This window comes from Urocampus carinirostris, chromosome 3 (genome assembly GCF_059441175.1).
Source record: "Urocampus carinirostris isolate Australia breed hairy pipefish chromosome 3, RoL_Ucar_1.0, whole genome shotgun sequence".
Lineage (NCBI taxonomy): Eukaryota > Metazoa > Chordata > Actinopteri > Syngnathiformes > Syngnathidae > Urocampus > Urocampus carinirostris.
Window position 1 is genome coordinate 64,917,068 of NC_142351.1, and position 18,239 is coordinate 64,935,306.

General features: G+C 40.5%; 2 protein-coding genes and 1 pseudogene across 2 annotated transcripts in view; 1 reads left to right on the forward strand and 2 right to left on the reverse strand.

The window, feature by feature from the left end:
* The window catches only part of LOC148370476 (zinc finger BED domain-containing protein 4-like), a 214,916-nt gene that overhangs the window by 123,956 nt on the left and 72,721 nt on the right, over window positions 1-18,239 (forward strand). The gene's annotated exons all lie outside the window — the stretch shown is intronic.
* clcnk (chloride voltage-gated channel K) overlaps window positions 1-18,239 on the reverse strand; it is a 44,320-nt gene that overhangs the window by 20,885 nt on the left and 5,196 nt on the right. The window contains 11 exon segments of the mRNA XM_088329844.1: window positions 41-125; window positions 672-773; window positions 953-1,037; window positions 6,789-6,870; window positions 7,697-7,707; window positions 8,476-8,548; window positions 9,007-9,081; window positions 9,181-9,295; window positions 12,671-12,800; window positions 14,319-14,429; window positions 16,476-16,554. Of these exon segments, the coding sequence (XP_088185970.1) occupies window positions 41-125; window positions 672-773; window positions 953-1,037; window positions 6,789-6,870; window positions 7,697-7,707; window positions 8,476-8,548; window positions 9,007-9,081; window positions 9,181-9,295; window positions 12,671-12,800; window positions 14,319-14,429; window positions 16,476-16,554 (948 nt within the window).
* Window positions 7,343-7,479, reverse strand: LOC148370480 (U2 spliceosomal RNA; annotated as a pseudogene).

The window sequence follows — 18,239 nt, forward strand, 5'->3', positions numbered from 1 at the left end:
AATATTGTAGGAAAGAGTCATTTTCCTGATGAAGACTTACCTTGGAGGCCATGTGTTGACCCAGAGAAAGAGGGAAGCTGAGCGATGCCAAAAAGAACTTGACTGCAGCGGAGTAGAGTGTTTTCCTGCACAGAGAACCATTACTTTCATTTGATTGATTTTGGAGCTAGTTGTCGCTAATTGTTACTGTATTTGCTTATATTTATTTTTTACAGATTGTTCTTGTATGCGTATTTACCCTGCATTCTACCATAGCCCACCATAATATCTATGCAGGATAAATTAATTTTAAATAAATGTCTCTGATTGTAGTACAAGTAGACTAAAATGCTTTACTGCTATGCACTGTAACAGGGGACACCTTTGGCCTATGTCATGTGTGAAGTAACTGGTTAACAATGTTACGGAATTATATCTTGAGCTGGACTCTCTCTCTCTCTCTCTCTCTCTCTCTCTCTCTTTCTCTTTCTCTTTCTCTCTCTCTCTCTCTCTCTCTCTCTCTCTCTCTCTCTCTCTCTCTCTCTCTCTCTATATATATATATATATATATATATATATATATATATATATATATATATATATATATATATAGGGGAAATTCTTATCAGAGACTCAACAACATTAATTTACAATTTCTAGCTAACACTGGTGATTTTGTTGTGTGTGCTCACTCTGTTTTCAGCACGTTATTGAGGAAGGTATTTGTGGTGATGAGCTTTAGCATGAGGCAATGCAAGGAGAGGTACAAGCAGCTCATGGCTCCACATAGCAACCTGTTTCCGGCACAAAATCACACACACAAGAAAAAGTCATTAGAAGCCGAGGTGAAGCTAATTGGAACAACAACACAACAGCTCAGAGTTTCCACATGCTCTAACGTGAATGTAAATAAGTCAGACATGTTCTCAGGGTATGGAAATAAATTGGAAGTGAGGAGTCGGAATCAGCTCACCCCAGCAGAGCAAAGAGCAAAATCTCTGGTGGCAGGAAAGGCACCGTCGAGGGGAAATTGGTTTGAAACAACACCTGAAGAGTCTCTGCAAGGACAAAACAAATCAGGTCCTCTTTCATTAAAGTTCACTGAGCACTGACTAAAAGCTGAACCTGAATGTCTACCTAAATTAAATTGAATCTATTAACATGGCATTGAAGTTTTCAACCCAAAGCAATCACTGGTCTCATCATACACAAATACATGTACGGTACATTGTTTTTACTCCTATACAATAGCTTGAGACTGGCACGGATCATGCAGGATTAAAGTGACAGTGTGTAATGATCTGAGTTAAGGTGACCGGGTGTAATAATTCATCACTAGATGTCGTTTTTGTCACAATCACCCGGATCGGGAACACCTGTGTTCAGGATTTGGCGCCAACAGCCAGGACAGCTGATTGGCGCACCCTGTACATTTAAATCCCCAGCTTCCGGTAACACTTTTATCCGATTGTACTCATGCTACCTGTTGCCTTCAGCTCAGTAAGCTCGTACCTCTGACTCTTTGCCTGCTCCCTGTTCTCTTCTGATTGATCTCCGTTGCCGACCCGTTTCTGTAAATCTGCCCTGCCCGTCTGACTCCTGAACTCTTTTCCGAACACTACGATTACGACTGTCCGCGACCATTCCCGCCAAGCCTTCACCCGCCTGTCAAGTTCTGTCAATCCGCCAACCAACGGATCGAAGAATCCCACCTTGTCATTTCCTTCCTTTCAATAAAACCAAGAAACGAGCGCAAGTGATCTCAGTTTTCCTTAAATCCTGCCTGATAGTTTTAGCTTAAAATAGTGTGTGCTTTTAAATAAGCTATACTGCAAAAGCCAAAAGAATACCACTTTGCAAAATTCAGAAGCCTATGTCCATATTTTCTTGCATGGGCAAGGATGAATTTTAGCCAGTGACAGAATATGAAAGTTAGTGTTAACCCTCGCCAAAAAACAAAAACAAAGCAAGCTGAATACACCCAGAGCAGCTTAAAAGAGTAACAGCTTGAGTTGATCGGATCTGATGTAAGCGGTTAGCTTGGGAAGCTATGAAAAAGGCCAGTAAAAGATTGAATCATGGAGCTAAATAACTTTAGCTGGCATGAACAACTGTGGAAGGTCACGCCCGAGTGGTCAACATGAGTGGCGAGAAAAGAAACATTAGAGAAGAGAGCCAGATACCAGAATCAGGAAACATGCCAATTTTCAATTGCATGAAGAGCTGTGGAAGGTGACTGAAACTAAAGGACGGAGGAGGAGTAGCTGGAAATAATAATAGCGGCTCACGGTGAACCATAGCCTGCAGCCAAGTGCTAACTTGAGTGACAGATAATAAAACAGTAAAAAAACATGAGTGGCTAGAGAAGATAACAATAGAAAAAATGTCGGAGGCCTGAATTGGGACACTCGCCTATGTTCACTTGCATTATCAGCTGTAAACATGACATGGAACGACAAAGCAGGACCAGCTAACAATAACAATTGCGGTTCGCAAAAGGCCTGAATCCTAGTGGCTAGAAAAGGTATATTAGAAAGAAGTGACAGCTGCCTGAATCAGGTAACCTGGCAATGTTTACTTGCAAGACAACTGTGTAAGGATGAATCAGGAGCAACCAACTATAATAATAGTGGCTTGTGGTGAAAGTGGCTAACATGAGTGGTTAATGAAGGAAACCGTGACAAACAAAGAGAATGCCCAAATGATGGAACTTGGCAACAATCACATACAGGGTGAAGGATTTAATACATTTGACTATAAAGGATTGCATACGATTGAATACAAGTTACATTTATTGAGTTTAATGCAAGATTTTCACCGAGTGGGCTTTATTTCGATGACAGGACAGGCTGTTCGAAATGCATAATATTTTGTCACTGGAATTTTGATAACAGGACTCTGACGGTTGACGCAGGCGTTGTTTTGAGGAAGCCAGACATTAAGACGCTCGTCTATGAGATTGTGAAGCCCACGTTGGGCTTCCTTGGCATGCCCATGGGAGGAGCCGGCACACCGTTATGCGAAGATGGCCAATAGGAGAAAGCTAAAGGACTTCAGAAAAGGTTTCCTAGAGACTCCAACGTCGCTTCTTCGGCCGTCTTCGATGGAGTTCACTTAGTTCTTTTGTTAGGGAAATTAAACCTGTCCCCGTGTGGAAATGACGGCTTCCTGATCATTTTTCCCTCAAGAAACGAGCGTGCATAAATTGTTGGGTGAATGTAGGTTGTATTTGGTTAATGGAGTCAGATAACTATTTCGAACAATTAGGTAAACGGTACATTTTGATAATTAAATTCCAACAAGGACTAAGCGGTGAAAGCATAAAGCAGGACTGGGACAATCTACCTGGTGAAAATGGTAATTCGGGCTTCCATAGTATGAAGATGGTGGCTAAACATGTCAGCTTCTTCAAAAGAGATATCAAGTTGTGAAATAAAACTACAATTTTCTCAACCTACAAATAAAAAACATGTTTGTGAGATTTTACATGTGTTTTGCAAATTATTTGGATTAATAGAGCTGTATTTAAATAAATGAAGTACTTTTATACGACTAGGGGTCGCTATATAGTATATACTATGGCTTTAGGATATCTGAAATGGGGTAAGAAATTATATGCGATTCAATCTTTGCTATAAATAGCTTTCCGGAAAGCTTTTTGGAAGCTGGCTGTATCGATTCCTTCCTCAGAAGCTGCAAGAGCATTAAAAGGGTTGTGTGGCAGATGTACGGCGATAAGACTCTGTATGAGTCCTGTCGAACCTCACTGTGAAAAGTGCATCAGGGAAATCGCTTGCACAACTGAAAGTGGCCTGTCTTCAAGTGAAAGATCAATCCTTAACAATATGTCAATGAAACACAATTTGAATTCAATTATACCGTAATCACTCACTACATCGTACTTCACAGCCTCAGCACATTGTGGGTTGAAAAATATTAAGAATAAAGAATATTAAACAAAAAATCATCCCTTGCTGCTTGTGTAATGGGTGCCTGATCACATACAAAAGTCTCACCGCCAAGACAGGAAACCAAGGCAAGACCAAGGGGCCTTCTCACCGGCAGGTCTAGAGTGTGGTCGGGAGGCCTTCTCCTTGCGGAAAGATAAGGAAACTAGGAGGTGGGTGAGGGGTCCACTCTTTGCCACAGAGACGGGAATCAGGGGCGGCTGGGGTTCTTCTTGCTGTTGAGACAGGAGCCAAAAAGCTGCCATCGGGACAAGGATATGGGAGTCTCACCCTGGGTCCTTTTGTCGTCTGGTTATTCTGTTACGTTTTGCAGGGGATGGACCTATGTGAGTTAAGACCCCGTCACACAGCCTTTCACGGGCGTATCGAGGCTGAATCACAGCCAGAAATTTCTGCCCGTGAAGCAGACGCTGTTGGACGCTTTTGAGATAGCGATACAGACGAGATACAGCAGTGCTTTACACGCGGTAAGAAATTCACACACGGCTGGCTGCGCGAAAAAGTTTTGCGCTGCTCAAAACTTTAGACCACTGGTAACCGCGGGCGGCACAGCGATGCAGCCGCGGTTACCAGCGATAAGGACGCGGAACAGTCGCCGGTAGGACGCGGAACAGTTGCCGGCCAATTTTGCACATTTTCCACCGCGGGCAACCACGGGCAAAAAGAAAAATCGCTAAATTTTACCCGCGATACAGACGCAAAAGGCTGTGTGACCGGGCCTTAAGGCGCAAATTAGAAGCAGGGGTGATCAAAACAAGGACGGTGTCTATTAACAATACCAAGACCAATGTACCAAAATGGGCACAATGCATCTAACACAAAACAATTAACAAAATGCCCGAACTAGAAATCAGAAACAAAAAACAAACCTGGAAATGGAAAATGCTAGGAATAAAGTAACAAAGAAACCAGAGACAAACAGAGAATAATAACCTGACATAGAGGTGGAAATGAAAATGGTAATTAATTTAGAATGGCAGAGGAACTCAAAATGACCCAACAAAGATTTCTGTTCAAAATGTCCTTTTAATAGGTGAGTATATTAGACACAGGTGTATCCGATCTCCACAAACCTGTACCAGTTCTAACCACGGTTGGTGCCCTCTGGTGGAACGAGGCACAGCAGACCCCAACATATGACAAGTTGCAACACTGCCTGTATGCTATTGGTCGAAACCATATTAAATGCACCATGTTATGCTATTGGCTAAATTCACTTCCACATAGCTCGCTCATCTGTGTTTGTTCAGTTCAAAATCTTGTTTAACAAACTAATTTGTATAGCTATTGGTCCCAAGACTTGCAGTAAAGGGAAAGACAAAAAATGATAACCATAGAAAGGAAACTTGAATTTTTTTTAAGAAACGGCTCAAACATTGTTATCCTCACTAAGGATTATGGCCATAACCAATCAACGAATCATTAAAGCAACAGTGTGTAACATTTGACCACTAGATGTCACTGTATTGTGTTGTGCGACTGAAAATAAATGCTAAAAAACACAAAAAAAAAATACAAACTACAGAGGCTCAAAGTGACCAAACAGAAAAAAAGTTTGTTTCTCATTTATTTTACCAAGCCTTTCTTAAATTTTTGGGGGGCATCTTTGGCAACAAGATGGCATACAATCACGTCATCTCCCTCTAGGTGATTCTCATGTTATTTAAAAGTCATGTTTATTTGTATAGCCCTTAATCCCAAAGAGTCTCAAAGGGCTGCACTGACCACAGACTATTATTACACCATCCCCTGTTCTAAAACCTACATGAGGGCAAGGGAAAGCTCAAAAACCTCAAAACAAATAAGAAATTCCTGAAACACGAGTATTTTGAAAAAAAAAAAAAAAAAAAAAGAAAAGCACGTTCATGTGTTTTTGCTTATTATTGAAAACAATACAAGTAGTGCATTCTTAATGAATAACGTTTTTTTTCTACCAGTAAGAGGTATTAAACAATGAACACCCCTTTAAAAAGGAGGCAACAAGAGCAACGGCAGTGCTCGTAAATAGAAATTTTAAAATCAGTTTTAGTTTGAATTCCTCATTTCCTTGCACCTCTGCATCAACCAACTCCACCAGCTCAAGTCACACCAAAGGTAAATGAACTGTCAATTTTTCTTTACATTTATATTTATAAGGTGTCAGTAACTTCAAAATTTTGTACTGGCTAATGCCATCTACAGGTTGATCATCATTGCAGCTCATTTTGTTGCGTGTGCAAGTATGTGAAATTCTTTGATAAACTCTTGCTTTTTCATCTTTTTGGGGGGTCGGTTTGGCATTTGGAATGTATTTGAAACAGTCCTTTTTCAATTTCACCATTTTGATCCTATAATATAAGCAAACCGCCCGCACGCTAGTGAAGTCAATCTCCTCTCACCCATCCCCCCTGCCTTGTTGGTCTATCGCCAAGGGTAAAAGTAAGATAGAAGCAGATGAAAAAAATATATAAAAACTCTGTTGGGCAATTTTAAAACATGCTTAGTAAAAAAAATATTGCATTTGAAACTTTTTAAGGAAACCTCAAACCACGCACCCCACCTTTGACCATATACACGTATATCAGTAGTACATATGATATACTAATTTTTTTTGTTTAGCATGTTTATCCAATTTCAATGTACAGTATTTGGCCAGGGTGTTGGGGGTTGAGGACAGATTAGCCAAATACCATAGGGTTCTTTACCCCACCAGGACAATTTCACCTAACAAATCCCCATCTGAGATTTGTGTCGTATCCTGGGGACTCTTCTATATATCTTGTTCTATTTGCAGTCAAGAATATCATTATTATTATTATTATTATTATTATTATTATTATTATTATTAAGAATATCATTCACATTTGTCGCCACTCCACACTGACAGCAAGCAGAAGGTCAATGCGCCGCAGAACACAGAAAAAAAAGAGGGGAAGGAAGAAAACTAACACAACAGGACCTTATTAACTTGGCCAAGCTTCTTAATAGCTTGAGCAAATAACAATAATAGACTAATAATAGGCTGGTTCCTTAACTAACTTGTGGGTGGAGGGATGGTAATATTGTATGTAAAAGTATCTGAACCTTTTGGAATGACTCACATATTTTTCATAAAATCCCATCAACAACTGAATAAAAAAACTTTATTAGAGAGAATGGAGTGTGGGACAGGAGCTGCAGAGGAGGGCAACTTGAGAGGGGATTTTAGGGTGGCAAAAATCTTGGAAGAGAGATAAAGGGGAGATTTGGGAGTACCTTTAAAAAGATGGCTGGAGTTGCAGGTCGTGGAGTGGGTGATCTTGGAACAAGGAGGGAACAGAAAAAAATAATACGCTACAAAGCCAAGGAGCCGGGACACTTACTCTCAGCCAAATGGCCGAGCTAAGGCCCTAGCCTCAATGCCTTGCTGCGATCATTGCGAATGCACCGTTCCCGGAGGTACTGCAATACCGGGCCGATGCGTGGAGTGGACCGAGCAAGCTCTTATTCCATCTCCAGATAGCAAAAAGTATCAAAATAAGCAACCAAATAAGCAAGAAGGACGAATCAGGATGAGTCAGAAGAGTAGCACCTGGACCTAAAGAATGTTATTATCTGCATTGAAGGATTTTATATTTTATCTATTTGACTATAAGGGATTTTATACAATTTTATACAAATTACAGTTATTGAATGCAGTGAGGATTTTTCACCGGGAAGGCTTGGGGTCAGTGCGGCTCAGACAAGAATGATGTTTACAGAAAACAGCGAGAACGGGGACAAGGGCGGACGCCGGAGGAGCCTGTGACGTGGGAAAGGAGACATTGTTTGGAGAAGTTTTTCTGATAAGCTTCCTTGTTGTGAGTTTTCCTTAGACGTGGCGGCGCCTTTCGGCGAGGAAGTGGTGAAGCTGGCATCTGGGAGGAGTCGGCACGCCCCACAGGAGCAGTCAACACGCCCCATGGGGGAAGAGCCAACACCGCAGCTTGTGAAAAGACGTGGGCATAAGACAGAAGAGGGAAGACGGAAAAAGAGATGGAATATCAGACAGAAAAATTAGAGGGAGGCTCGACGAAGACTAATTACACTAATTCAACAATAATTCGGCTAAATTCGATGGAATTCACTTAGATAAATATTTTAAGAAAATAAATCTGCCCCTTTACTGTGCGGAGTTTGTATGTTCTCCACCTGCTTGCGTGGGTTTCCTCCGGGCATTCCGGTTTCCTCCCACATTCCAAAGACATGCATTTCAGGTGGATTGGCTGGTCCAAATTGTCCCAAGGTGTGAATGAGCGAGCGAGTTGTCTGTTCCTGTGTGCCCTGCGATTGGCTGGCAACCAGTTCAGGGTGTCCCCTGCCCACTGCCCGATGATGGCTGGGATGGGCTCCAGCACCCCCGCGACCCTATTGAGCTAAGCGGTGTTTTTTCATCTGTATGATTTGACAAAGATCAGATAACATTTGATGGCAATTTTATGCAGATATATGTGAATTTCCAAAGGGTTCAGCTACGTTTTCATACTACTGTAGAATTCAGGAAGACTTGATTATTTCTTTAATTTCTTACCACTTAGTGGCGCTCCAAAGCAGCTTCCAAAACCAACCGTGGCAGCTACCACTAACATGTCTCCATCTGCTTCCTTCCAGACAATAAGCACAAACAGAAACGCATAATGCAATTGAGCGATTTTCAAGAGGGTGCCTTGTTTTCCCTGGAGGTGTTTTTCGGTAAAGCAGCCGGCTAGAATAAAAACTAAAGAGACAGAGTAACAAACAGGGCAAAACGTATATATATATATATATATATATATAAATATATATATATTGAAATATTAAAAAGCTTGCAATATTTTTGTTGAATTGTAATTAATTCAGAATTAATTATATTCTTATTTTTTTAATTGCATGACAGAAAATATAGAACTTTACCAAGACACTCTGATTTTTTTTAGACAGTCCTGTACATGTATTTTACTGTATACATAATATTGTATACTCTTTATTTTAAGATAATCCTGTTAATCATAAAATGATGGAAAAAAGTACTTTAAGTTGTGCAATGCTTTTGTTGAATTTAATCTCCTTGACACACTAATACCTCTTTTGTTGTGGGTAACAGAGAGAGGAGCTTGGTGCAAAGATGCACAAACGGACCCTGAAGAAAACAAACAACCTGAAATCGTCATTTAAAACTGTGCCTATGCAGGTAAACAGCCTCTTACCAGTTTTCCCAGAAAAACGCTGCTGCCGGTTATACAATTCTCGGCATAACACCGGCTGAAAGCGTACAAATGAGACAGAGGAATTTCGTCAGCATGTTGGTAAGGGACAAGTATTGTGGCAGGTGGATCCCGTTCAACATGGTCCTCACCTCTGGGATCCCCGAAATTGATAAAACGTTCCCCAAAATATATACTATAGCATAGGGAAAAACATGCGACCCGTAGGATCAGGCCCGCAAAAGTTTTTGATTCCGCCCACAAGATTATGCTGAGAGAAGCACATGGGAAAAATAACAGGTAACTCTCGCGAAGGAACGAAAGCTGTATTTCTCTCTCTCTCTCTCTCTTTCTCTCTTTCCCATTTTCTCACACTCTCTCTTTTTTACTCTCTCTCTGTTTCTCTCTCTTTCCTCAATTGCTCTTTCTCTTCCTCTCTCTTTCTATTTCTTGTATTTCTTTATATCCATCAGTCTATTTCCTGTATCTCTTGCCCTCTCTCTATTATTCTCCTTCATTCTTTCTTTCTCTCCTTCTTTGTCTAAGTATTTGTTCTCTCTTTCTTTCTCTATCTTTCTTGTCCTCTTTGGCTCTCTACTTTTTCTCTCTTTCTCTCTCTCCTTATCTCCATTTATTCTCTTTCTTTCTTGTCATCCCTGTCTTTTTATTTATTCTCTCTTTCTTACTCTCTTGGTCTTGCTCTACCTTTCTCTCTGTCTTTCTTTATCTGTTTCACCCTTCTGTTCTCTTTCTCTTTCTTACTCTTTTGTTGTGTTTTCTCTCTCTTTTGTTGTTCCTCTGTCTCTGTGTCTTTTTGTCTCTATCCCTCTCTCTCTCTCTCTCTGTCTCTCTGTCTCTCTTTCTGTCTTTCTTTATCCCCCATAAAAACAGGCAAGCAATATATCAAATAAAAACCTAGTAGAGTTAAATCAAAGGCGTTATGTGAAGCAGATGATCATGAAAAGGCAAGTCTGAAGAGGTGGGATTTGAATTTTGTGTACAGGGTGGCTAAAGTCCGGAGGTCAGGCAGCAATGAGTTCCAGAGCTGGGGGACAGAGCGCCTGAAAGGCGGTTGATGAAACGCAGGTAAAAAGTGAGCAGATCGGATGCTGTTATTTTTTTACGAGAGTTAAAGGAGAGTGCACTGTTGAGGATGACACACAGTCTTTTGACCCGAGGGGAGTGAAAAAACTGAGAAACCGTCAATGGAAAGAGAAAAGGTCAGCTTCAGTTAGAGGGTGGATTTGGTGCCAATGAGAAGTATTTCAGTTTTATTGCAGTTTAGTTTTAAGAAGTTGATGGTGAACCTTGATTTTATTTAAGATAGGCAGGAGGTGAGGTAGGATGGTGGGAGTGTGAAGTTGGGTTTGCGGGAAAGATAGGGTGGGTGTCATCCGGGAAGCAGTGGAAGAAAATGTGTTCACGGAAGATATGGCCTAAGGGGAGCAGGTAGGTTATAAAGAGGAGAGGCCACCGGAGAGAGCCCGGGGGCACACCTGTGGTGACTGACTCAAATGACTACAGTTTACAGTAAGGGTGTCACACCAATACACCCAGTTTTGGCAGTAGATTGCTACAAAATTATTTAGGGCAGCAGTAGCTCAGGGGGTATAGCGCTCATCCTAGGACCAATGAGGGCAGTTATTTCTCTTAGATGCCTGTCTGCTATTGGTCGACGCCATATAAAATGATGGTCTGATATTGGTTTGCGTCACAGCATCATGGAAATGCTAATATGCTATTGGCTGAACTCCCTCCCACAATGACCTCCTGTCTCTTCTCAGTCTAGAATCTCATATGCTTCGTGAAGAATTGTGGGCGATACAATAATGTATTTTTGTGCTGTATTTTTCTGGTATGAGGCACAAGCCTTACATTGATTCTAATGGGTGAAGCACACATGATAACCAGGAAAAGGAAGATTACGATTATGGTAAGTGGTCTGCATTTATATAGCGCTTTTCAAGTCAATAAAGTCCTCCCAAAACGCTTTACAATGTGCTTCACACCCATTCACACACACACTCACACACCAATAGCAGTCATGCAGCCATGCAAGGCGCAAACCTGCTTATTTGGGGCATTAAGGAAATTCAGTGTCTTGCCCACATCAACATATAACAAGGAGGAGCCGGATATCGAACCTGCGATCTCTTGATCCCAAGACGAGCGCTCTACATCCTGAGCTAATGCCGCCCTAAATTAAAAAATACAAAGGAGGCACATGAGTAGCTAACCATGATTGTAACGATCAAAGTAAGGATGTATTCTATGGGCATGACAATCCTCGGAATGGGACATTTTAGGATCTGTTTCATTCTTAATCCACACTTTCCTCCTTTTTCAGCATCCACCTGCTATCCACTCAACCATTTCAAGTCATGTCAAAATTGAAATGTATTTTTTCCTCTTACAAGTTCATATTGTTATTTAATCATTTTCACATATAAGTAGTACACACTATATACTATTTTGTCATTCTTTTTTTAACTGGGGCACTGAAGGATCTAAATTACTTGGATTCTATCCCCTGCCATAGAGTAGTTTCACTTAGCAATCCCCACCTCAGAACGTAATAATGATCAAGTCAAGTCAAGTCATTTTTATTTGTATAGCCCTAAATCACGAAGAGTCTCAAAGGGCTTCACAGATTAGTACACTATATTACACAGACTATTTTTCAGCCGACGAGAAGAGTAGGTTATTCATATGCTATGGAGTAGAAGTGAGTTTTAAGTTTAGATTTGAACATTTCCACTGAGGGTGCAGATCGGATCTCAGGGGGAAGAACATTCCACAGCACCGGTGCCCGGTAGGAGAACGCTCTTGAACCAGCAGAACACTTCTTTGCTCTTGGGATCACCAGAAGACCGGCAGTCTCAGATCGTAGGCTTCGGACCGGGACATAGGGGCAAATCAGATCTGAAAGATAAGAGGGAGCAAGTCCATGTATGATTTTGTATAATACTAAGAGAACCTTGAAATCACATCTAAGGCTAACTGGGAGCCAATGCAGGTTAGCCAAAATCGGTGTTATGTGATCATACTTTTTTGTCCCAGTTAAAAGCCTCGCTGCGGCATTTTGTACAAGCTGAAGAGACTTGATTCTAGACTTCGGGAGACCAGAGAGTAGTGCATTACAGTAATCGAGACGGGAGGTAACAAACGCATGAATTATAATTTCCGCATCCGACTGAGACAGTATTGAACGGATTTTAGCAATGTTACGAAGATGGAAGAAAGCGGTTCAAGTAATTTTCTTTACATGCATTTCAAAGGATAGATCAGGGTCAAATATGACACCCAAATTTTTAACTGAGTCACTCTGTGTGATGTGACAGTTGTCAATGTTCACAGCAGTTTTTGAGAATAAGTCACGGCATTTAGATGGACCAATAACTAACATTTCGGTCTTTTCAGTGTATCCCGGGATCACTGTACACAACTATTCTGGTAAAGGAATTTAATTGATGACACCATTCACTAATACATTTTGTTTGGCAGATGTTTTGAATAAGATTGAATGCAAAATGTGGAGACAAACCTGCGGAGGAAGGGCACATGTTGTAGCAGAGTGAAGCCGAGATGGCACAGAGGCATGCTGGGTAGAGAGTACAGCAGAAGAACTGCAGCGCAATGTTGCCGTCCAGCTGGCCGTAACTCCAACCGCGAGCTTCGAGTACATGCAGATTAACTTTGTTATTATACACACTTGATAGATTGTAATAAAATAACTGAAATTGATACTAACGTGTAAAGTCCCAATGTGTTTTGTATAACGACCCCTTATGGCATGATAACACTTTGTTCATTTAAATAAAACAAAATTGATTCAAATTATTAGCAAAAACATCCATCCATCCATTATCTGCAACGCTTATCCTCAGTAGGGTCGCGGGAGTGCTGGAGCCCATGCCAGCTATCCTCGGGCAGTGGGCAGGGGACACTCTGAACTGGTTGCCAGCCAATCACAGGGCACACAGGGACAGACAATTCGCACACTCATTCACACCTAGGGACAATTTGGACCGGCCAAATAAACCTGACATGCATGTTTTTGGAATGCGGTAGAAAACCGGAGTGCCCGGAGTTAGCAAAAACAAGACTTCTAATTTTAGTTTAATTGTTTGGCAGCTATTTGACTGCAACGACTTTTTGGCATTTAACAGGCAATTTCTGCACATGGCCCTGCATGAGATGGCCAGTCACATGTTTCAGGCATTTTTCACTTTTTTTTCAACAGTTTCCTTTTTTAGTCTCTCTTGTTAAGCAGGCTATGGCTTGCTGCTATTGTTATCCATAGCTTGTGACGTTGAAGCACCCCAACGCCAGCCAGAGGGTGCAGGGTTACTGATTTGCTAATTGGGAACACCTTGTTTTCCTTGAGACGTTAGTATTTAAAGGCAGCTGTGACAGACATTCAGTATTGGCTTGTTTGATCTTATACCTCTTGGGAAGACGCCTTGAGTTTTATATAGGACTTTTTATTATTACCAGCCTTGTTTTTGAATGGATTGAGTTTTTTATTATTAGTTTCCTTCTTCCTCCCTCTTCGGAGCGCCTTATGTTCATTCCCCCTATCTCATTAATAAAGCTTTTCCTCCCAAGACTTTCTTCTCCATTTCCCTCCTCGTTCCAGGATCCACTTGTGCCATCTTTTTAAATGTACTCCCAAATCTCTCAAGATTTCAAATGTCTCCTCCCAGACATCCTTCAGTTCCCTTCTTGTCCCAAAAGCTTCCTTTTAAAGATTTTAGCCACCCCAAAAGCCCCCGCAGGTTCCCTGCTCAGCGGTCCCGGTTCCACACTCTCTACTGAATCTTTTTTTTCCATTTTTTAATAAATGCCCCCCTGGTCAGCTTTGATCACTTCCCTTGTTATACATCTCCTTGTGTCCTTCATTTGAATCAGTGTGACATTTTGTTGCTGCCTGAAATTCTTTCTTGCTTACGTAAGAAGATATGGAACTAGGCTTCCAAATTTTGCCAAGTAGAATCTTTTGGGCTTCTGTAGTGTTTTCTGTGAATGTATACGATTTAGCTCTGTTCTTGGCCACAACAATGTGTCGTGGTAATTATTAGACAACGTCTCATGAAACCCCAAAAATACTGAACTTTTTTTTTTTTTTTTTTAAGTTATCACAATCTTACGACACATTACGCCATTGCCAAATCACCGCGTGTTTGTGTACCTGCCAAAAGCTTTTGCACACTCAGGTCCATGAGGAAGCTGAGAAGAGAGCTCAGCATTCAGAGAGCCGCATAAACGTACCATTCCAGTCCGCACACCTTTTGCAGGCAACGTGATAGTTCAGAAGGTAACCTGTAGTATTAAAGTTGATTTTCAACAAAGCATTTGTATTAATTTCATGGGCAGCCACTAAAAATGTTTTCAAAATATTCCGCAGTTATACTGTATATCAGTATTCTGTCATAATTGCCAATTGGGAACACCTGCGGCGGCTTGATGGGCACCAACAGCCCCGGACAAGCTGATTGGTGGCCACACCCTTCTTAAGCTTTAGTTCAGACTTTGTCAGATCGCTGCAAGTTGTTGTGTTTCACTCAGTAAGCGTTCCCGTCCGACTCCGTCCCTGTAAAAACCTGTCTCCTGCCTGATCTCCGTTTTGACCCGTTTCTGGACCTGACTACGCCGGTTCTGCCTGCCCCTGTTACCTGACCCGTTTTGCTTCGTTTCCTGCCTGCCTCCTGCCTACGACCCCGATTAGGAACTTGACATCGCCTTGATCTCCAGCCCCGGCCAAACGACTTACCATTCCCACCTGACTTTGTCCGACACGGAAGTGTCACTCCCACCTCGCTAGCTCCCGTTTTCTGTCAGTCCTCGGATCAAGCAAGCAAGCAAGCCTTACTCTCCCTCTCTTTTCAATGAAAACTGAGAAACGTATGCAATTGAGTCCTGCTTCCATTCAGGTCTGTGACATATTCGGGAACGTATGGCCTTTGGGTGAGGTTCTTTTCATGAGTATATCTACTCAGAGATTAAATTCACAATTTTAGGGAGCGCAACATCATATTTCTACCACTAGCGGCTGGAGTACTGTACACTTCTTTACCCTTAAGGGTAGTAAGAAGTTATCGTCATTGGGATTTTTTTTACGTGTTTTTAGCCAATGAGATCAGAATACACATGTGACATCTGCATTCTACCATTTCCTGCATATTATTTCAAGCATAGTTTGTGTAAGTTATGAAAAAATGACAGACTATATACGATGGGCTTGAGGACGAGTGTTTGTAAATTTCAAAGATGTTAAAGATTTGCATCTATAAACCGGAATGGAGGACGAAAAATGACCACTTAATTCCCAAGCTTAGAACCGTTCTTAGCTCTTTTAGTATTTATATACTCCGCTTGGTGATATTATCTGCAAGTATAATATTAGTTTTTAGCTGACACTCAACTTTATATGCCACGGGAGGCAATCACTCTGTTAAGTTGTAGGATTTGGAGGCCTGCCTTACTAAGATACAAAGATAGATGTCACAAAAAATGTTGCCCCTTAACTCAGGAAAAAAAACGAGATGTTTATTGTTTGTCCATCTTATTGTCGTAACCTGTTCTCAAACAATGCTCTGAACCTTGACAAATGTTATATCACTCAAAGTACAGTAGCGCCAGAATACTTAATTGCCTGTGATGAGATGGGTGATGTGATAGACTCCTATATTGCATTTCTTTAATTTTGTCAAAGCAACGAAACATACTGAATTAGAGTTATTTTTTCATTACATTAAGAAAAGGACCGTTTCAAATACAGTCCAAATGCCAACCCAAACCCCCCAAAAAGAGAAAAAATTACATTACATTCTACACTAAAATTGTAATGGGGCTAAACTTGAAGCAGTAGCCTACGACCGAGTCGTCACGTGGTTCATCATTTTTGAGTGGAAGCGCTGCATCCAGCAGTCATTTTGATAGCAGGCCAATACAGCCAATATAGATAGATACGTAGCATTGATTATAAGGCTTATAAAAGGCTTGTAATTTTTTTTTGGTCCCAGACATATTTGTTTTATGTTATTTTGGGTCCATTATGGCTCTTTCAATATTTTGGGGAACCTACCCCTGAATTAGTAGATTGTTTAAGGGAATCCAAAACCTTTGTCATTTATTAAGAAAATACGATGACATTCGTACAGTCCTCTCATTAAAATTGTATACATTTGAATCTGGCGTAACTTAAGCTCGTTTTAGCAAGGTTTAAAATGTCTACTGTCACTGCATGCTTTATAATTGACGAACATCCAAACACCAGCAAGATGTTGAAGTGAAAATGAAGCTGAATAATATTCATAGTGCAAATGTCAAATGTATTTGATGCAAAAGTCAGAGTCTAATGTCAAACCTTTGATGAAGACACGGAAGCGTCTGTGAGGTTTTGGGGGATGAACAAGGAGCAGCGCCTCGCTTTAATTTCTTCTTTCACCTGGAAACTTCATGCTGCCTTTAAAATGTGTGCGTTAGTAATCTAACAAGCGACACTGTAAAAAGATTAAAATCTTCCACAAGAACATATTCAATTTGGTTCACTTGCATATTATTCTTTTCTTAAAGCCCCAGTGTATAATATTTGACCACTAGGTGGCACTGCTGTCCCACAAATAAGTGCCACAGCATGAAACAAGACGGCAGACAAACATGGCGGCGACCTCTAGGTTGGGATTCCATTATGTAAAAAAAAAAAAGAAATTCTCAACCTGATTTTTTTTTAATAAAGAACTGATAGTTTGTGCAATTTTGACTACTTTTCAAATCAATGTTTTTTTTTTTTACTGAATAAAATATTTTGTACCACTATGAGCCATTGAATAATACCCACTGTTCCATTGAATTAAAGCCAAGCCGTTTCATCCTTTTGGCTGTGTTTTTTTTATTTATACATTTCCCTAATTATTTATTTGTATTATATTTTAGGTTAAAAATGTGTTTCAAAAATAAATAAAAAGTTTGGCAGATACTTTTTGTGGTATCAAATGTATAGTATTTCTTAACAGGATTACAATTATTACTCAAGAATTACTAATTGTGATAAGTATTATTTTTTTATTTTGCTATAAATAAGGGTATTTTACAGTTAAGGTTTAAAGAAAGAAGGGCTATTGTGTGTGTTTTTTTCGTGGTGTATTAGATCAGACTATCACTGAAACGTGTAATTCGCCACTCTAAAAATCCTTTAATTGCCATCAAAAAAGTCCCGCTTATATTTTCCCTGTATAACCGCACACTGTTGCATTTTTTGCTAAAATCCAAAAGTGACAGACTTACCTAAAAAAACGCAGCTGGTGGGCGAGCAGCTATGATGAACTCAATGGAGGAAAAAAATACTACCTGCCTATAATAAGATACAAGTGGACAATGATTTACTGACAGGGGGCAGAACACAATTTTGTGGGCTGGCTTTAGAACATATTGGTAAGAGAAATCTACCTTATTCTGTAAGAAAAAAATCCACTCAAATTAAATAAGATAAAATTGTGTTGTCAAGAGAGGTGGACCAGATTTTCCAAGGCATAAATGATCAAAAGTTTCAGTTTCTTAAAAAAGAAAGAAGAAACCGAAAAAAGTCATCTGAAAGAACGATGTTGTGATTAAGTCACGTTTAAAGTGAGGCGGGCCATGAGAAGCTGGCTTTTATTTGGGGCGAAGTTAGCGCATTACCACGTGACTGGTTAGTTTCCATTTTGCACACAGAAAGGTAGCCCTGCCAACCTTTTACCAAAAACACAGTTTCTAAATAAGTGGGTGTCCTTTTGCTTCCCTGTTTTTGTTAGCCGCTAGCAGGACTTTGGCCTACGTTTACATGCTAACAATACAGGGCAAAGTATCTCCAGTGTACTTTGTATGTAACACTTAATTTGTTTATCCAAGAAATTGATTTTCTATTGCCAAGCTATGTGCAAAGATAAATTAATTTACTATGATTTGCTTTAGCGAATATGCAAGTGAGACTATCGCGTTAGACTGCATCAACCGCTGCATCATCATCATCACCAATTCCTCCTTACTCCCGCTTTTCTGTTTATAATGAACTTGTCAACTTGCTTTTTATATCTTTCAGCAGTTTTACTATTTCTGTTGCCTTGTCTGA